Genomic DNA, 20,245 nt, shown 5'->3' on the forward strand with positions numbered 1-20,245 from the left:
GTGGCATCTGGGTGAGAAAGCAGCTCCACGTGTACCAAGCTCCCACTCCAGGAAGCAAGAAGGTGGCTCCAATCCATCCTGGCATGCTGAAGGTCAGATTCTTAACTTCTTGCCCACTTTACTGTGCTGTCCTGGTGAGATTCCATTAATATTCACGGATCATTGTTTTCCATGGTTTTCTTCCCCAAGACTAGCAAAAAAGTAGAGCTAGATCAGTTTAAAGATTTACCAGAGTGCGTGGGAATAGCAAATACTCCAAGAAAATGACGTCCAATGTGCCTGAGCTGGATGCAGATGCGATGGGGTGAAATTCTCCAGCCTATTTTAGGGAAAAGGTCAGATTAGGGGATTAAAAAGGCTTCCTTCAGCATTAAATTATATGCCTGCCACATGTGTTCAGGACGATTCTCCTCTGGGAGAGCAAACTCCCTGCTTTGCTTTCAACTCCTGCACGTGCAGCTGCAGGAGACACCAGCGAGGACAAACCCCTTCTAGCCCTTGGAAAACATAAGATTCAGACCAAAAATAACATCTTGTAGGCAATCTCCCTTCTCCACATCATTTAAATAATAAAAAAGAGATTTTATTTTTCATTCAAAACATTCCATTCTGTGTTGTTACCCTTCCATTTTTTTATAAATATATTTGAAGCCTCATGTCCAATGTCTTTCTTGATGATGAGGTGACACCCTGTTGAATTTGGGGTACTTTTTCCCCATTTTTGGAGCCACAAGCCTCTCCTCTGCCTTCCATGGGTGAGACAAGTTGCTCAGCAGACAAGAAAGCTCATGGATGGCAACTTGAGAATTTGAGTTGTGGCTGGAAAATTAACTTTTAGTTGAACTAAGGGAAAAAAAAAAGCAACAACAGAGTCTGGGAAGGATCACAGGGTATCTAGAAAGGGATCTTTTCTTCTTCTTAATTAAAAATGACCGCAGTTATTTATTATCGATAAAAAGCATGATCTCAGAAACTTGGTGCTCATGGGGATGCTGATGTACAGAGATAATAGAATCACAGAATCATTATAAGACCTATGGGAAGAGGCTGAGGGAGCTGGGGTTGTTTAGTCTGGAGAAGAGGAGGCTTAGAGGTGAGCTCAGCACTCTCTAGAACTACCTGAAGGGCAGTTCTAGCCAGGTGGGGATTGGTCTCTTCTCCCAGGCAGTCAGCAATAGGACAAGGGGCCATGGGCTTAAACTCTGCCAGGGGAAACTGAGGCTGGAGATTAGAAAGAAATTCTTTACAGAGAGAGTGGTCAGGCATTGGAATGGCTGCCCAGTGAGGTGCTGGACTCAGCGGCCCTGGAGGTTTTTCAGCTGAGATTGGACATGGCACTTAGTGCCATGATCTAGTAAACGGAATAGAGTTGGACCAAGGGTTGGACTCGATGATCTCTGAGGTCTTTTCCAACCCAGTTGATCCTGTGATTCTGTGATTTCAGTTGGAAGAGACTCTCAGGATCATCAAGTCCAACCATAACCAAACTCTAGCACTAAACCGTGTCCCTAAGAACCTCAACTAAATGCCTTTTAAACCCTTCAAGGGATGGTGACTCCACCTGTGATTCTTCTGTTTATTTCTCTGCGAGCTCTGCAGCCTCAGCCCTCTGTGTATTTAGGTGCTTAATTTTTACTTTTTTTATTTTTCTTTTTCCCCAGTAGATAGGAGGTGCTGAATGTCTCTGAGAGCCTGTGCTGCCCCCTCCACCCTGTGACCTCTGGGAGGTGGTACGGAGATGAATCCCTTTATTTTGTAAAGGACATAGAGTCTTGCTGGCTAATTCATGCTTGTGAATAACCATAGAATTTTAGAATAATTTTGGTTGGAAAAGACCCTCAAGATCATCGAGTCCAACCATTAACCCAACACTGGCACTAAACCATGTCCCTGAGAACCTCATGTCCGTCTGTTCAACCCTCCATGGATGGTGACTCCAGCACTGCCCTGGGCAGCCTGTTCCAATGCCCCACAGCCCTTTGGGGAAGAAATTGTTCCTCAGATCCAACCTCAACCTCCCCTGGTGCAACTTGAGGCCGTTTCCTCTGCTCCTGGCGCTTGTTCCTGGGGAGCAGAGCCCGACCCCCCTGGCTCCAAGCTCCTTTCAGGCAGTTCAGAGATCAGAAGGTCTCCCCTCAGCTCCTGTTCTCCAGCTGAACCCCCCAGGTCCCTCAGCCGCTCCCATCACACTTGTGCTCCAGCCCCTCACCAGCTCCGTTCCCTTCTCTCCACTCGCTCCAGCACCTTAAGGCCTTTCTTGGTGTGAGGGGCCCAAACGTGCTCCCTGGATTCGAGGTCTGGACATTCTCCATCTCTCCCCATCCCTTTGTCCTCCCTGTCCTGACCCGCTCCGATTAATTATTCACACCAGAGCCGCAGCACAGCAGCAGTTGCTATAGGTCACCGTCATGAATAACAACAGGCAGCTATTTTTATTCCTAGTTCTTGTTCCCTTGTGCTCAGGAGCAATGGGTCGGTGCCAGCTCACTCCACACACAGCTCACTGTCTGCAGCAGCAGGAGCAACACAGCGATTCACATCGTCTTTATGGGCTGGGATTCATTTTGACCACCTACATGTAGGTGAGATCTATGTGTGATATAGATATATGTGTCTGAATTCCACTCTGTGCTCTGTCATCTGTATTTGCAGGTTGCTTTGCATCCATATTTCATTTTTTCCCATCCATATTTTATCTGCAGTAGATACACAGACTGATTCCCCTGCAGTGCTGGTCCAGTTCTGGGTCCTCGGCACAGGACACACATGGACCTGCTGCAGAGGGGCCAGAGGAGCCCCAGAAATGATCCGAGGCTGGAACAGCTCTGCTGGGAGGACAGGCTGAGAGAGTTGGGTGTTCAGCTGGAGAAGAGAAGCTCCAGGGACACCCTAGTGCAGCCTTTCTGTGCTTAAAAGGGACCCATAAGACAGATGGGGACAGAATTTTTAGCAGGGTCTGTTGTGATAGGACAAGGGTGATGGGTTTAAACTAAAGCAGGGGGTATTCAGGCCAAACATGAGGAAGAAATTGTTTACACTGAGGGTGGTGAGACCCTGTCCCAGGTTGGCCAGAGAGGTGGTGGATGAACCATCCCTGGAGACATCCCAGGCCAGGCTGGACGGGGCTCTGAGCAACCTGAGCTGGTGAAGATGTCCCTGCTCATGGCAGGGGTGGCACTGGATGAGCTTTGAAGGTCCCTTCAACCCAAACTATTCTATGATTCTTTGAATTAAAGCAGCAAAGAACTGGGCTCCCATGGGGTGTTTATAACCTCCAAGCTGATGTGCCCACTTGAATATCTCGGTGTGACCCTGTGAGTGTGGCAGGACACACCGCAGGCTTCCTCTGCTCATTCCTCCTGCTGCCCCTGCTGACATGGCAATGAGAAATCGCCAGGCAATCAGGGGAAAGGCTGGACTGGAGGAGCATCGGAAGGGATACAGGTGCTGCTGAGGATGCAGGGGCAGGGACACTGTTCTGGCTGTGGAGGGAAGGTGAATAAAAGGAAAAAGGGAAAGAGGAAGAGTGAGAGGAAAAGGATAAAGAAAAGGGGGGAAAAGAGAAAAAAAGGGAAAGGAAAAGTGAAAGAAGAAAAGGGGAAAGGAAAAGGGAAAAAAGAAGAAAAATGGAAAGAAAAATTGAAAGAAAAAGGGAAAAAAGAAGAAAAGGGGAAAGAAAAGGGGAAAGAAAAAAATGAAAGGAAAAGGGAAAGGAAAAGGGGAAAAAAGAAGAAAAAGGGAAAGAAAAAGGGAAAGAAAAGGGGAAAGGAAAAGGGAAAAAAGAAGAAAAAGGGAAAGAAAGGGGGAAAGAAAAGTGGAAAGAAAAAATGAAAGGAAAAGGGAAAGGTAAAGGGAAAAAAGAAGAAAAAGGGAAAGAAAAAGGGAAAGAAAAGGGGAAAGGAAAAGGGAAAAAAGAAGAAAAAGGGAAAGAAAGGGGGAAAGAAAAGTGGAAAGAAAAAATGAAAGGAAAAGGGAAAGAAGAAGAAAAAGGGAAAGAAAAGGGGAAAGAAAAGTGGAAAGAAAAAATGAAAGGAAAAGGGAAAGGAAAAGGGAAAGAAGAAGAAAAAGGGAAAGAAAAGGAAAAAGAAAAGGAAAAGAAAAAGAAAGGAAAAATAAAAAAGAAAGAAAAAAAAAAAAAAAGGAAAAGGAGAAAGGACATGGTTTAGTGCTGGAGTTAGATTAGGTTAGGTTATGGTTGGACTCGATGATCCTGAGGGTCTCTTCCAACTGAAATGATTCTATGATTCTATGAAAGAAAAGGGAAAGAAAAAGAAAAAAATGGAAATAAAACAGCAGCAGTGCCCAAGATCCTCCACTCCTGCAACTTGCCAGGTGTAATACTGCATCATTCCACAGGAGTCCCCAAAGCCTGAGGAAGAATATGTGAACTTTCACTTTGATGCACAATGGTGGGGGAAAATCCCACAGAAACAGGACAAATACCCAGAACTTGGGCTGCATGTATCACCTAAACTGGCCACAGCGGTTCCCGGTGTCATTTCCAATGATCTTAGAGGGATCTGGCCCAGACACAAAAGAGGAAAAAGGGAAACAGGGAAGCGGGTGTTTCTTGCACAACCGAGCAGACCCCAGCGTGAATATTTACCACCAATCCCGAAAAAACTACTTTTAGCTATAATATCATACAGGGGACACAGGCAACCTGGATGTCCGCTGTGCCTTGCTGATTAAAATAGTTTTGTCTGGCTTTTTATTTTTTCTCTGATTTTAAAGAGAGTTTAGATTAAAATTTTTAAGGATACCGAAAATATTTTTAAAGTGGGAGCCCATGTTTCTTTTTAAGGTTTCCCTCTTTCCGCTTTCCTGTGACATCTGCCAAGAGGTGCAGCCAAAATCCTCCTTTTTTGCCGCAAACACCGCGGCGGGACCTGCTGCTTTTGTGCATCTTCAGCCCCCAACCCGTGGGCTCGCACCAAGTCATGTAAAATCCATGCCCAGCCTGAGCGCTTTGGGGCAAAACCACGCAGAAATGGAGCTCCCCAGAACGCAGATAGAAAAATTAAGAGTGGGTTGGGGAGTTATTTTGGTTTGTATTTATTTTTTGAATAAAACGGTATTTTATGTTGGTCGGTGACTCCGGGATCGAACCCCGACCCCGGGACCTCCGGCCCCGGCCCGGCCGCAGCAGCAGAGCGCGGATTCCCCCCTCCGCCTTCTTCCCATCCTCCCCGCGCGCTGATTGGCTGAAACTCATGCGCGTCACCCCCCGCGAACTCTTTCTCTGTCTCATTGGCTGGCGGGGGTCGGTGCCGGCCAATGAGAAGCGCCGCGGGGCGGGAGGGAGGCGGAACGGAGGCGGAACTTTTGCTGCGTGGCGGGAAAGGCTCCCGGTTTTGGCGCCAAGCGGCAGCGCGGCGGCTGCAGCGCGGGGTCGGAGCGTAGCGGGTCGGATCGCGGGCGCTGCCAGGGCCGCTGCGGGGCCGCACCGGCTCCATTCGGCTCCCTTCGGCTCTTACCGCCTTCTTCGTTGCAGCAGCGGCAGCGGGATCTCCGTGAGTCCCTCCCCGGCTTCCCCGAGCGGCCGGCAGCATGGCGGCGCCGGCGGGCGGGCTGGAGGACGCAGAACTGCGGGAAGCGCAGCGCGACTACCTCGATTTTCTGGACGATGAGGTGAGGCTGCGCTTCGGGAAGGGGATGCTGTATCCCCCCCATGCCCCCGGCTGCTGGGGAGCACCTTGTACCCCCTAATCTGCTTGGTAGCTGGGACTAAAGGAAGTTGAGCTTTGCTGGAACCAGCTCCCGGGGGGAGGGGGGACATGTCTTGGACAGCCGGTCGTGCAAAGTTGAGTTGTTTTTTGGTGTTTCCTTTTGTAGGAAGATCAAGCGATTTACCACAGCAAAGTCCGGGACATGATCAGCGACAACCAGTGTCGCCTCCTCGTCAGCATCAATGACCTGCGGCGCAAGAACGAGAAAAGGGCCAACCGGTTGGTGTGGGGCAGTGGGGATAGGCTTAGGTGCCGTGCCCAAGGTGGAATTAATCAGAGGTCCAGCCCTGGTTTTGTTGGTCCTTTGTGGCAAGGAAGGGCCAAACCTTGCCCTGTGCAGCAGGTCCCATGTAAAAGGTGGACCTGCACTCTACCCCCCATGACACCCATCCCTTCCAAGCTTGCAGACCCTTGATTTGGCAAAAACCTTTTGCAGCAAGCTGGGGTTCATTGCGCAAAGTAAGTAGTCTCCTGTTTAAGGATGCTTGGGGATATTCTGGACCGGGCTTGCCAGTCTGTTCAGAGATACATGTGGCTTTTCAGATGTGGTTGGGTTTGTTCAGCTTCTGGCTGTGGGTGGCAGTGGACCTGACAGCTGTGATGGGCTTTGTTGGGTTTTTTTTTGCATCTTGCTTCTATAAATTCACAGAGAATGTGGAGATCATAGAATCATGGAATACTATGGGTTGGAAGGGATCTTCTAGTCCAACCCTTGCCATGAGCAGGGACATCTTCACCAGCTCAGGTTGCTCAGAGCCCCGTCCAGCCTGGCCTGGGATGTCTCCAGGGATGGGGCATCCACCACCCCTCTGGGCAACCTGGGACAGGCTCTCACCATCCTCAGTTCAAACATTTTCTTCCTCATGTCTGGCCTGAACCTTCCCTCTTTTAGTTTAAAACCATCACCCATTATTCTATCACAACAGGCCCTGCTCAAAAGTCTGTCCCCATCTTTCTTATTGGCCCTTTTAGGTACTGAAAGGCCGCACTAAGGTCTCCCTGGAGCTTCTCTTCTCCAGCTGAACACCCCAACTCTCTCAGCCTGTCCTCCCAGCAGAGCTGTTCCAGCCTCGGATCATTTCTGTGGCTCCTCTGGCCCCTCTCCAGCAGCTCCATGTGTGTCCTGTGCTGAGGACCCAGAGCTGGACCAGCACTGTAGGGGGGTCTCACCAGAGCGGAGCAGAGGGGCAGAATCACCAACCTCAACCTGCTGCTCACGCTCCTTGTGATGCAGCCCAGGATATGGTTGACCTTGGCTGCAAGTGCACATTGCCAGCTTGTGTCCAATCTTTCATCCCCCAGCACCCCAAGCCCTCTCTGCAGGGCTGCTCTCTGTGTTGAGGAGGAAGGCAGAAGTGGCTGCTGATTGATTTGCTTTGTCACCTCCCTCTTTTTCACCTCCCTGTGTTGCAGGCTCTTGAACAACGCCTTTGAGGAGCTGATCGCCTTCCAGCGTGCCCTGAAGGATTTTGTCGCCTCTGTTGATGCCACCTACGCCAAGCAGTACGAGGACTTCTACATCGGGCTGGAGGGCAGCTTCGGCTCCAAGCACGTGTCGCCGCGGACGCTGACAGCCTGTTTCCTCAGCTGCATCGTCTGCGTGGAGGGCATCGTGACCAAATGTGAGGCTGGGAGAAGGAACAGGGGCTTCGGGGTTGGGGGCTGCAGGTATTTGCTCTGGAAGGGCTGGAGACCACCAGGAGCCATGGTACATCCTGGCAACCTGGGCAAAGGGACCACCAGAGGGTTTGGCAGGAGGTCTTGAGTGTTAGGATGGGCTTTGAGCTCAGCAAATCCTGGCTGTGGTTGACAGCGGATTGTGTCCCAAGTGCGGTTTACCATTAGAGACCCTGTTGGGAACCTCTGACAGAGCAGTGGGACATCCTTGGCCCTAACTCCTCTTTCTTCCAACCTCAGGCTCTCTGGTTCGTCCAAAGGTCGTCCGGAGTGTCCATTATTGCCCAGCTACCAAGAAGACTATTGAGCGCCGATACACGGACATGACCTCCCTGGATGCTTTCCCATCCAGCTCCATCTACCCTACGAAGGTGAGGTGGCAAGCATCAGCAGGTACAAGCCCATCCCTTCTCCATCTGCCAACTTAGAGTAGAAAGAAGACACAGCACGTGTGTGAAAGTCCCAGAATACTACTAGGAACATGTGAAGAAAGTCTCTGTTGGACACAAGACCTGCTAGTTCAGATGTTAGTTATGATCTTCCTCCTGCTGTAGCATGGTGTTTTGATGGGTTGTCAGCCAGTCTTATTGTTCTGGGACCTATGAAAACCCGTGCTGTGCTGGGGCATGTGTGCACCCTGGAGACATCCCAGGCCAGGCTGGACGGGGCTCTGAGCAACCTGAGCTGGTGAAGATGTCCCTGCTCATGGCAGGGGTGGCACTGGATGAGCTTTGAAGGTCCCTTCCCACCTAAACTATTCTATGATTCTTCTCCTTGTGTTCCTGGAAAATGATGCTACTCTTGTTATTTGGGTTCCTCCTCCAGGATGAAGAGAATAATCCCCTGGAGACCGAGTTTGGCCTCTCGGTTTACAAGGACCATCAGTCCATCACCATCCAGGAGATGCCTGAGAAGGCACCGGCCGGACAGCTGCCACGCTCAGTGGATGTCATTCTGGATGATGACCTGGTGGACAAGGTGAAGCCTGGAGACCGCATCCAGGTGGTGGGGACATACCGCTGCCTGCCAGGAAAGAAAGGGGGTTACACCTCAGGGACTTTTAGGTGAGTCTTTTTTTTGCTTGATTCCAGCCCTCTCAACCCTTTTTGGACGGGTCATGTCTCCAGAAGATGAGACCTAGGACAGGCAGGTGGTCAAGCATCATCTTAAGTCACTTGGGAGTCATTTGTACCTTGCTCCCAAGCATCAGTGTGTAGCTGTGAGCTCCAGCTGTGCGCAGAGGGGGTTGGATGCTTTTTAAGATGCTCCACTGAAGGCCCAATGCAGTCAGATAGAGGGGCTGGAGCTCCTGGAGCTTTCCAGACCCCTCCAGGACTTTGCAGAGCAAACAGTGACCCTGTGGAAGTTTCTGCTGGGTTGTTGCTGTGACCTGTAGGCTCTGTGGGGTTTGCAGACCTGATGGTGGCTGTGTCCCTTCTTCAGGACTATCCTCATCGCCTGCCATGTGAAGCAGATGAGCAAAGATGTCCGGCCTCTCTACTCTGCTGCTGATGTGGCCAAGATCAAGAGATTCAGCAAGAGTCGTTCCAAGGTATTTCAGTCTTACATCTCGAAGGAGCATGAGGTTTCAGCTGGAGCAGCTTTCAGGCTTGCCATGTGGTTAAGGACGTGTCTTGTTGGATTGCAAGTAACTCTTCAACCCTCTTAGTGACATTGTTGGATTTTCCACTCACTTGTGTTTTTCATTTTCTGCTTATTCTTTGATCAGGTCCTGTTTGGTTGGGTTTTTTTGCTGCTGCTTCTGTCCTGCTGGCAGAACACCCTGCCTGCTGTGCATCATTGTCAAGACAAAGATCTGTCCACCTTATGTGTGTCCTGACCCTGACCACTGGTTACCAGAGAATTTCCTCTGCAGGAGAATCATAGAATCATTTTGGTTGGAAGAAACCACCTTCAAGATCATTGAGTCCAACCATAACCTAACTCTGGCACTAAACCGTGTCCCTAAGAACCCTCATCTCCCTCTTTCTTCTTCAAACCGCAAACTAGAATGAGATATAGAGATCTGCCCCAGCCCGGTCTTATGCTCAGGCATTTCCTTCATAGTGTGGAGAAGATAAAACCTTTTTCTTACAGGGGTTGCTGCTTCCAGTGCTTGTTTGAGTGACCATGGCAGGATGGCTTAGGATTCAATAGCCCCATTGAAAGAAAACTCTGGCAAATGGTCTTCTCCTTTCTAAATAATTTACATCCATGTGGTTCTGTGATAGGAAAAAGCTCCTTTTTTGTGCTGAAACAGACTTATGGAATATTCCTCCTTATATGCTGCAGTCCAGCTGATGGGCCACGCTTTGCCTTTTCTGCCTTAGGACATCTTTGACCAGCTGGCGAGGTCCCTGGCTCCCAGCATCCATGGACACGAGTACATCAAGAAGGCCATTCTCTGCATGCTGCTCGGAGGGGTGGAAAAGATCCTGGAGAATGGGAGTCGGATCCGAGGAGACATCAACATCCTGCTGATAGGTCAGGAAAGGCTTTTCAGAGCCACCCTCAGTTGGTATTGGGGGATGAGATGCAGGAGCGTTTCTCTGGGCTTAGTTTTATAGAGTAGTTGAGGTTAGACGGGACAATAGCTTTGGGATTGTCCAGTTGATTTGAACATCTCCAGGGATGGGATTCCACAACCTCTGTGTGCCACTGCCCCAGTGTTTGAAGGAGATATATTTTTCTTCAGCATCCAGTTGGAATTTTCTGTGTTCCAAGTTGTCCCCATTGTCCCTGGTCCCATCACCATGCAACTCTTGAAAGTCTGGTGCTATCTTAGAATCACAGAATAGTTTGGGTTGAAGGGACCTCCAAAGCTCCCCCAGTGGCACCCCTGCCATGAGCAGGGACGTCTTCACCAGCTCAGGTTGCTCAGAGCCCTGTCCAGCCTGGCCTGGGATGTCTCCAGGGATGGTTCATCCACCACCTCTCTGGCCAACCTGGGACAGGCTCTCACCACCCTCATAAAAAATTTCTTATGTCTTTTCTATTTCCTCCCATTCAGTTATGGAGGAAGGTGATGTAACATATGGAGGAAGGTAATGTAACAAGGTGGATGGATGATGGCAGAGCGGTGGATGTGGTCTGCCTTGACTTCAGTAAAGCCTTTGACACAGTCTCCCACAGCATCCTCACAGCTAAGTTGAGGAGGTGTGGTGTAGACAATAGAGTAGTGAGGTGGGTTGCAAACTGGCTTAAGGAGAGAAGCCAGAGAGTGGTAGTCAATGGTGCGGAGTCTAGTTGGAGGCCAGTATCTAGTGGAGTGCCTCAGGGGTCAGTACTGGGGCCAATATTATTCAATATATTCATTAACGATTTAGACGAGGGAATAGAGTGTACTATCAGCAAGTTTGCTGATGACACCAAGCTGGGAGGAGTGGCTGACACGCCAGAAGGCTGTGCTGCCATCAGAGACCTGGACAGGCTGGAGAGTTGGGCGGGGAATAACCTGATGAAATTTAACAAGGGCAAGTGTAGAGTCCTGCATCTGGGCAGGAACAACCCCAGGTTCCAGTATAGGTTGGAAAATTGCATATTAGAGAGCAGTGTAGGGGAAAGGGACCTGGGGGTCCTGGGGACAGCAGGGTGACCATGAGCCAGCACTGGGCCCTTGTGGCCAGGAAGGCCAATGGCATCCTGGGGTGTATTAGAAGGGGGGTGGCTAGTAGATCCAGAGAGGTCCTCCTTCCCCTCTACTCCGCCCTGGTGAGACCACATCTGGAATATTGTGTCCAGTTCTGGGCCCCTCAGTTCCAGAAGGACAGGGAACTGCTGAAGAGGGTCCAGTGTAGGGCGATGAAGATGATTAAGGGAGTGGAGCACCTCCCTTATGAAGAAAGGCTGAGGGAGCTGGGGCTCTTTAGTATGGAGAAGAGGAGACTAAGGGGGGACCTCATTAATGTTTATAAATATATAAAGGGTGAGTGCCATGAGGATGGAGCCAGGCTCTTCTCGGTGGCCAACAATGATAGGACAAGGGGTAATGGGATCAAGCTGGAACACAAGAGGTTCCGCTTAAATTTGAGAAAAAAACTTCTTTTCAGTAAGGGTGGCAGAGCCTGGCCCAGGCTGCCCAGGGAGGTTGTGGAGTCTCCTTCTCTGGAGACATTCAAACCCGCCTGGACATGTTGCTGTGCGACCTCACCTAGGCGTTCCTGCTCCAGCAGGGGGATTGGACTAGATGATCTTTTGAGGTCCCTTCCAATCCCAAACATACTGTGATACTGTGAAAAGATCATCTGATCACCTTGTTTTCTGAAGGCCAAACAAAGCCACTTTTGTCCCCTTTCCCCCCACACCAGCCCCTGAACTGCAGAAACCCAAACTGGCCACAGTATCTGGGTGATGTGTAGTTATTAAGCATGGTGTTCTCCATTTCAGGAGACCCTTCTGTTGCCAAGTCCCAGCTGCTGCGGTACGTGCTCAGCACCGCGCCCCGTGCCGTCCCCACCACCGGCAGAGGCTCCTCCGGCGTTGGTCTGACTGCTGCTGTCACCACGGACCAGGAAACTGGTGAGGAGCAGGTTCCTGGGGGAGATAACAGAGGGATGGGATGGTTGTTAACACCTGGGAGGGATGTTGCAAAATCACAGAGTCATTTTGGTTGGAAGAGACCCTCAAGATCATCAAGTCCAGCTGTTAACTTTTCACTGGCACTGCCCCATGTCCCTGAGAACCTCATCGCCACATCTGTTCAACCTCTTCAGGGATGGCGACTCGACCACTGCCCTGGGCAGCCTGTTCCAGTGCCCAACAGCCCTTTGGGGAAGAAATTGTTCCCTAGATCCATCCTCAACTTCCCCTGGCACAACTTGAGGCCAAATCTGTGGCTGCTGTCCATTCTGCAGTAACACTTGGAGGACTTCCTCCATTCAGAAGCTTTATGGCAATGAAGGTTGTGTTTAGGGGTATTTCCTCCACTAGCTACAGGTGGTGGGCTTTCCTGCTCCTCTTGGACTTGGTGTACCCCATGTGAGGGCTAGCAACAGCCTGGATCCTGTTGTCTTCCTCGTGGGCTTGCTCCTCATCCAAAGTGTCCTTCTGCTGTTGAGCTGGGGAGGAGACAGGCAGCCCTGGAGGATGCTGCTGCTCTTTGAGGCTTAGCCTAGTGACAGTGACACCCCCAGTGATGGGTGGTGGTGTGGTGGAGGGCAGGACAGGAGATGGAGCGATTTGAGAGAAGGGAACGGAGCTGGTGAGGGGCTGGAGTACAAGTGTGATGGGAGCGGCTGAGGGACCTGGGGGTTCAGCTGGAGAACAGGAGCTGAGGGGAGACCTTCTGATCTCTGAACTGCCTGAAAGGAGCTTGGAGCCAGGGGGGTCGGGCTCTGCTCCCCAGGAACAAGCGCCAGAAGCAGAGGAAACGGCCTCAAGTTGCACCAGGGGAGGTTGAGGTTGGGATGTGGGGAACAATTTCTTCCCCAAAGGGCTGTGGGGCATTGGAACAGGCTGCCCAGGGCAGTGCTGGAGTCACCATCCCTGGAGGGTTGGACAGACGGACATGAGGTTCTTAGGGACACGGGTTAGTTCCAGTGTTCGGTTAATGGTTGGACTTGATGTTCTTGAGGGTCTCTTCCAACCAAAATGATTCTGTGATCCTATGATTCTTTCTTTCTTGTTAGCGAAGGCGGCATTAGCAGAGGCTTTCTGCATATGTGCAGGCTATCTTTGTTCCCTCAAGGGAGAGAAAATGATGTTTTAAACTGGTTTAAACAGTCCCACGCGTGAGGTTAATTGTTGGACTCGATGATTTTCAGGGTCTTTTCCAAGCAAAGTCCTTCTATGATTCTGTGTATGGGGCTGCTGAATGACGCTTGACTGTCTTTTCTCCCACCCCACCACAGGTGAACGGCGCCTGGAAGCCGGGGCCATGGTGTTGGCCGACCGGGGGGTGGTTTGCATCGACGAGTTCGACAAGATGTCCGACATCGACCGCACGGCCATCCACGAGGTGATGGAGCAGGGCCGCGTCACCATCGCCAAGGCCGGCATTCACGCCCGCCTCAACTCCCGCTGCAGTGTCCTGGCGGCGGCCAACCCCGTCTATGGCCGGGTGAGTGCTGGCTTTTGGTGCTCCCCTCCGTGGGCAAGGATGCTGGGAGCTGTCTTGGTGGAGGAGGCAGCTGGTAAAACACCCAAACATCCCCCAAAGCAAGGACTTTGTTCTCGCTGGGGCTGGGATGCATGAGTCAGTGATGAGCTGGTTGGTTTGGTGTCATTGCTGCTCATGGGTCTACTGGAGGAGATAGGGGCTTGTGGGGTTTCTGACCCTGGCTTGGTTCTATCTGGCTTCTTGGTGCAGCCCAGTGGACCCTTGTCCTGGTGACAAGCCTTGGTCTTGGTGTCTAATCTGAGATCACAAATAAATGTGTGTTTTCTTTGCAAATGAGAGCTAGTCCCACCTTCCAGGGTCGGGAAAAGAGGCCTTACTGCTGGACGAGGCTGTGTTTCATGTGGTGTCCAGCTGGCTGGACATCCCTCCTGGCTTGAGGAGGTCCTCCTAGCATCTCTGGCACGCAAGTCTGGCCCATGAGGGTCTCCTGTAACTCCTTATGTCATCCTTTTGCAGTATGACCAGTACAAGACGCCCATGGAGAACATCGGCCTGCAGGACTCCTTGCTCTCCCGCTTTGACCTGCTCTTCATCGTGCTGGACCAGATGGACCCTGAGCAGGACAGGGAGATCTCGGACCACGTCCTGCGGATGCATCGCTACCGCAACCCCAACGAGCAGGATGGGGATGGTGAGTTGCTTGTAACTGCAACCTCCTTGCTGCTCAGTCCTGTCTGTCCTCAGTGGGTTGTTACCCCTTGGTGGCAGCTCTTTGACTTCAGCATCTGTGGTTTTGTGGAGAGCTGCTTTTGGTGGCTTTTGGAAGTTTCTCCAGAGGCTAAAAGCGTGTTCTTTGTGACTGTCCCCTCCTCAGCCATGCCCCTGGGAAGCGCCGTGGAGATCCTGGCTACGGAAGACCCTGACTTTGTGCAGGAGGAGGAACAGGAGCTCCAAGTGTATGAGAAACATGATGATCTCCTGCATGGGCCCAACCGCCGCAGGTGAGTCCTGCATCCCACGTCCTCCGGAGCTCTTGGGGGGTTTCCAGCAACTGTGAGTTAAAGGGTTTGGCTTGAGAATCCAGGCAGTGGCTGATTCCTGTGCCAGCGATGCTCCAGGTGATCCATGGGGAGGGTCCATGGGTTCATGCCCCTGGAGACATCCCAGGCCGGGCTGGACGGGGCTCTGAACAACCTTATCTGTTTGAAGATGTCCCTGATTATGGCAGAGGGGTTGGACTAGATGAGCTTTGAAGGTCCCTTCCAACCCAAACTGTTCTACAATTCCCCATGCACAGGATGCCAATGGAGCCTTGCTTTGGGCTCAATCTTATGCCAGGCAGGTGGGGAACATCTGGTGTTGAATTCCCTGCATGCCTGGACGTCCACAAAGGGTAAAAAGTTGGAAACCTGCTTCTGCAAACACCCTTTGCCTGTCTCCACCTTGGAGGACACGGCTGTGCGTGTGTTCCCTGCAGGGAGAAGATCGTCAGCATGGAGTTCATGAGAAAGTACATCCATGTAGCCAAGATGATTAAGCCCGTCTTGACTGAGGAGGCAGCAAACTACATAGCAGAGGAGTATTCCCGCCTGCGCAGCCAGAGCCTGATGAACTCGGACGTTGCCAGGGTGAGCCCCACACAGGCCAGGAGGAGGGAAACGGAGGCACAGGCTCCCCTCTCTCCATACGGGTGTTTCCCACCCTGGATGTGTCACCTCTTGGTGAGGTGGTTAGCTGTGACTGGGGTGAGTCTCACAGAGATGTCTCTCTCTCTTCCGCCCCCCAGACCTCCCCAGTCACGGCCCGTACGCTGGAGACGCTGATCCGGCTCTCCACGGCCCATGCCAAGGCCAGGATGAACAAGACTGTGGATCTGCAGGATGCTGAGGCAGCTTTGGAGCTGGTGCAGTTCGCCTACTTCCAAAAGGTGTGGGAAAGGTGTCCCTTGGTGCTTGGGGTCCTACAATGCCCCATCCCTGGAGACATCCCAGGCCAGGCTGGATGGGGCTCTGAGCAACCTGAGCTGGTGAAAATGTCCCTGCTCATGGCAGGGGGGGCACTGGGGTTGCTTTAAGGTCCCTTCAACCCAGACTATTCTATGATTCCATGATAAAATTGTCATTGAAAGGGGTGGGTTTGGTGCAGGCTGAGCACTCTGGGCTGTTGGTGGAGTCTTTTCCAGGTGATGGTGTGGGACGAGGCCACCACGGTGGGATCTTGGGTCACTTGGGGTGGAAGAGTGTCCTGAGTCCATCCTGTGTTTGCCACACAGGTGCTGGAGAAGGAGAAGAAGCGCAGAAAGCGGGCGGAGGATGATTCAGACACTGAGAAGGAGGAGGACGAGGAGTCGCAGCCCAAGGAGGAGCACAGGATGAGGAGGTCGGTGCCGGAGCGAGGGAGGGGGATGTCGTACAAGGGGCTCCAGCATCTTCTGAGGTTGCAGTAGGCAGTGCTGGCCTTGGGGGAGTACTCCATGTTTTGCTCAATTTAGTGGATTGTTCCCCCGCAATTTGTAACAGAAGGACATCGTTATTTCATGCATAAGGAACTGGCTGGATGGCCATGTCGAAAAAGTTGCTGTCAATGACTTGATGTCCATCCAAATGGAGATCAGTAGTGAGTGGTGTCCTTCAGGGGTCTGTGTGGGAACTAATGTTATTTAATGCCTGTGAAAACCTTATCCAAGTTCCACAAGGCCAAGTGCAAGGTCCTGCATTTGGGTTGGCACAATCCCTGGTATCAGCTCAGGCTTTGGATGGAGAGCAGCCCCCAGGAGAAGGACTTGGGGTGCTTGGGGGGTGAAAGATTGGACATGAGCCAGCAATGTGTGCTTGCAGACCAAAAGGCCGATCGCATCTTGGGCTGCATCAAAAGCAGCATGTCCAGCAGGTGGAGGGAGGTGATTCTGCCCCTCTGCTCTGCTCTGGTGAGACCCCACCTGGAGGGTGGATTTAGATTAGACATAAGGGAAAAAGATGTTTATGGTAAGGCTAATGAGATGCTGGAACAGGCTGCCCAGAGGAGTGGTGGATGTCCCATTGTTGGAAGCATTCAAAGTCAGGTTGGATGAGCAAAGTGATCTAGCAAAAAATGACCCTGCCCGTGGCAGGGGTATTGGACTAGATGATCCAGCCCAAACCCATCTGTGATCTTGTCACAGTTGCAACTCTCAGGGCTGGTGCTGGCTTGTGTCCCGTGCCATCAGGAGGGGTTTGTGGCTGGAGAGTGGCTTACCTGCAAGCTGCAGGTACCCTGCAGGCTCCTGGCCAGATGTCTCCAGGAGCCTGGGGCTTCGGGGGGTCCTGAGCTCTGCAGTTTGGCTGGAGCGGGGGTGACCTCTCCTTCCCCCACCCAGGAGGAAGAAGGCACGCACAGGAGGTGAGGGGGACTCCTACGACCCGTACGACTTCAGTGATGCCGAGGAGGAGATGCCAGAGGGTGAGTCCCTGGGGTTTTGGTGGCATCTGGCTCCAGAAGGTGCTGCTGCCTTCTGCCCTGGTGGGTTTGGGGAGCAGCAATGCCTTGGGATCACTCGTTGTCCGTGGTGTGGCACTCTGCAGCCCACAAATCAATGTGAATTTAATTTGAAACTCTGTGGCCATGTGGGACAGGAGAGTTAGTGTAGCACATTATTGGACAGGAGAGATAGTGTAGCACGTTATTCTTCTTCTGTCCACTTGCAAACTGCTGGAGAAGTAATAACATTGGGAGAGTTTGGCATCTACCCAGAGAGGTGGTAGATGAACCATCCCTGGAGACATCCCAGGCCAGGCTGGACGGGGCTCTGAGCAACCTGAGCTGGTGCAGAGGTCCCTGCTCATGGCAGGGGTGGCACTGGATGAGCTTTGAAGGACCCTTCCAACCCAAGCTGTTATATGATTCTATCTCCCATCCCATCCTAAGGCCAAGTGCTTTTGCTCTCGGGGTGCTTGGACACCAGGCAGGTAGAAGGTAACTTTGTACAGAATCCCAGCCAGGCTGGGGTTGGAAGGGACCTCTGGAGATCATCCAGTCCAACCCACTCGCTAATGCAGGGTCACCAGAGCAGACCACAGAGGTTGGTCCAGGTGGGTTTGAATGTCTCCAGAGGAGACTCCATGCCCGCTCCACACCCCGGTCCAGGCTCTGGCACCTCAAATAAAGAAGCTCTTTCCCTTCTGCTCCAGTCCAGGCACACACTCCAAAGACGCCTGAAGCCTCGACCGCTGGCGAAGCAAAGAAGACGGAGTTGGCTGAACCGAGGTGAGTAGGAGCTGGTGGAGATGTCTGTCCCCTGTGTCCCGCCGCACCCTGCTGTGTCCAAGCTGTTGGCCAGTGCTGGAGATGCAGCTGTGGTGGGTGCTTCCAGGTCTGGGTTTGGCTTTCCTGCTGGGTGCCGCTTCTGCAATGGGGAAGGGCTGGGAAGGAAGGAGAAGGACTGGTGTGTGTGGTCTGCAAGGGTGATTACCTCTCACTTTCCTTGGCCAGGTTGAAAGCATTCAAGGCTGCTCTCCTGGAGGTCTTCAAGTCTTCCCATGCCCAGTCTGTGGGTCTGAAGAATATGATGGAATCCATCAATCGTGACAACCCGGAGCCCTTCTCGCTGGCTGAAGTGAAGGTGGCATTAGCCCACATGCAAGATGACAACCAGATCATGGTGTCCGACGACATTATCTTCTTAATCTGAGCCCCTGGGTGGAAGAGCCCAAGTTCTCATGTGTTCTTACTCTGGGGACTCTTTGTGTTTGCCTTCACTCTTTCCTGAATGCTTCATCTGGCTGAGCTGAACTTTGGGGAGCTCAAGTTTGTGCACTTTACAGTCCTTGCTTGCTGTGCATTGCTGGCACCAAAACAAGCCAGGTGCTCTGGAAGCTCTTTCAGTGTTGCTGTCTTCAAATGGGAGTATTCGGGAAGAGGTTTGTTTATGCAAGGAGCCAAAAGGAAAAACTTAGGTGCAAATTATCAATGTTCTTAATGTATTGTTTTTAACTTTGGTAGCAATAGTTCTAGCCTTTGAATTAAAAAAAATAAAAAATCTGGATTTTAGCATCCAACATTCAAGAGTAGTGGTAAGAAGCAATATGAGAGCTCCACTAGGATTTTTGGCCCCAGGCAGGTGGGAAGGAACTGGAGACATGGGTTTGGTCTCCAGCTGCTCCTGCCCTCAGATCTGTGATTGTACCCATATGAATATAACAGAACCACCACAAAAGGGAGGAGACCTTCTGTAGCAAAGGAAGGTCAAAGCTATGGGGACTTGGGATCCTGCAGCCCTGCACGTCTTGCCAGCAAATCTTCCTGCATCCTCTGGGAGGTAAACACAAGCTCCTGAGACTGTGAAAGCGTTCCCTTGCTCTTGGGGGGATTGATGGAACCATCTTGCTTTGAGAACACACAGGTGACCACTTCTTGGAGAAAGGCTGTTGTAGAAACCAGCAAGCTCCCGTGGATTGGGATGCTTTTCAAGAAAAGCTGAATGTGCAGTCAGACCAGTTGTGGCTGCTCGTGATGCTAGAGCTGCCGAAGGTCTGGGGGTTTGTGGTGCTTCTTTTGTTCTTTTAATTTGGTTTTGGCAAGTTTGAGGTGAAGCTTTAGAGAAGACCCTGACCAGCACAGGCCGTTTGCTGTCCTTGCCCATCCATTGGCCCCTGCACAGCCCATGTCTCCTTGGGGTGGGTGGGTGGGTAACAAATGTGGGCAGATCCTGCTCGCCCGTTGTTGCTGTGCAGCCTCTGCCCACACGGAGCCACATCCCGGTAGCATCTCATTGCACAGGGTTGGGTGGAAACCCCCATTCTTCTTCCACAAACAGGCCTGTGGAATTATAAAAGCCTCATTTCTGAGCTCTCCTCATCCAACACATCTGTGATAGCAGATTTGCAGGCTGGAAGGGGATTTTGCATGTTTGCAGCTTCCTAAACCTCTCTGGTTGGATGTAGTGCACTTCTGCAGGCTGACCTCAGACCTACGGCCTGTGTCTGGCTCCTAAAGGATCAAGACCAGGTACTGAGTCCAGCACTTGGGTCACAACAACCCCATGAACGCTACAGGCTCGGGGAAGAGCGGATGGGAAGTGTCCGGTGGAAAAGGACCTGGTGATGTTGGTGACAGTGGCTGAACATGAGCCAGTGTGTGCCCAGGTGGCCAAGAGGCCACCAGTGTCCTGGCTTGTATCAGCATTAGTGTGGCCAGCAGGCCCAGGGCAGTGACCATCCCTGTGCTGGGACCTGGGGAGGCCAAACCGCAAATCCTGGAGGCACTTTAGGGCCCCTCAGCTCAGCGCACAAAATGGCGGCACCAGGGGCACCGGAATCACCTCAGGGCTTGAAAGGGCGGCCCCAGGGGTGGTGGAATCACCTCATACACAAAATGGCGGTGTCAGGGGCAGCAAAATCACCTGAGGGCTCAAGAAAGGCCTTAAGGTGCTGGAGTGAGTTGAGAGAAGGGAACGGAGCTGGTGAGGGGCTGGAGCACAAGTGTGATGGGAGCGGCTGAGGGACCTGGGGGGTTCAGCTGGAGAACAGGAGCTGAGGGGAGACCTTCTGATCTCTGAACTGCCTGAAAGGAGCTTGGAGCCAGGGGGGTCGGGCTCTGCTCCCCAGGAACAAGTGCCAGGAGCAGAGGAAACGGCCTCAAGTTGCGCCAGGGGAGGTTGAGGTTGGATGTGGGGAACAATTTCTTCCCCAAAGGGCTGTGGGGCATTGGAACAGGCTGCCCAGGGCAGTGCTGGAGTCGCCATTCCTGGAGGGTTGAACAGACGCAGAGATGAGGTTCTCAGGGACATGGTTTAGTGCCAGTGTTG

At 52.0% G+C, this 20,245-nt stretch overlaps 1 protein-coding gene across 2 annotated transcripts; it reads left to right on the forward strand.

Annotated features, from left to right (window-relative positions):
- On the forward strand, positions 1-18,497 carry MCM3 (minichromosome maintenance complex component 3). 2 transcript variants are annotated; one of them, XM_065055649.1, is made up of 18 exons: positions 1-92; positions 5,495-5,631; positions 5,836-5,948; positions 7,143-7,351; positions 7,647-7,777; positions 8,232-8,470; positions 8,850-8,958; positions 9,737-9,890; positions 11,793-11,924; positions 13,256-13,464; positions 13,981-14,155; positions 14,339-14,465; positions 14,942-15,092; positions 15,251-15,391; positions 15,737-15,843; positions 16,820-16,902; positions 17,631-17,706; positions 17,932-18,497. In XM_065055649.1, the coding sequence occupies exons 2-18, from the start codon at positions 5,551-5,553 to the stop codon at positions 18,128-18,130; spliced, it is 2,436 nt and encodes an 811-aa protein (XP_064911721.1). In that variant the 5' UTR covers positions 1-92; positions 5,495-5,550; the 3' UTR covers positions 18,131-18,497. The 2 variants fall into 2 exon arrangements, with proteins under 2 accessions (XP_064911721.1, XP_064911720.1); XM_065055648.1 differs by lacking the exon at positions 1-92 and adding an exon at positions 2,473-2,578.
- The last annotated feature ends 1,748 nt before the right edge of the window (positions 18,498-20,245 follow it).

This window comes from Columba livia, chromosome 3 (genome assembly GCF_036013475.1).
Source record: "Columba livia isolate bColLiv1 breed racing homer chromosome 3, bColLiv1.pat.W.v2, whole genome shotgun sequence".
In the NCBI taxonomy this organism is placed as follows: Eukaryota; Metazoa; Chordata; class Aves; order Columbiformes; family Columbidae; genus Columba; species Columba livia.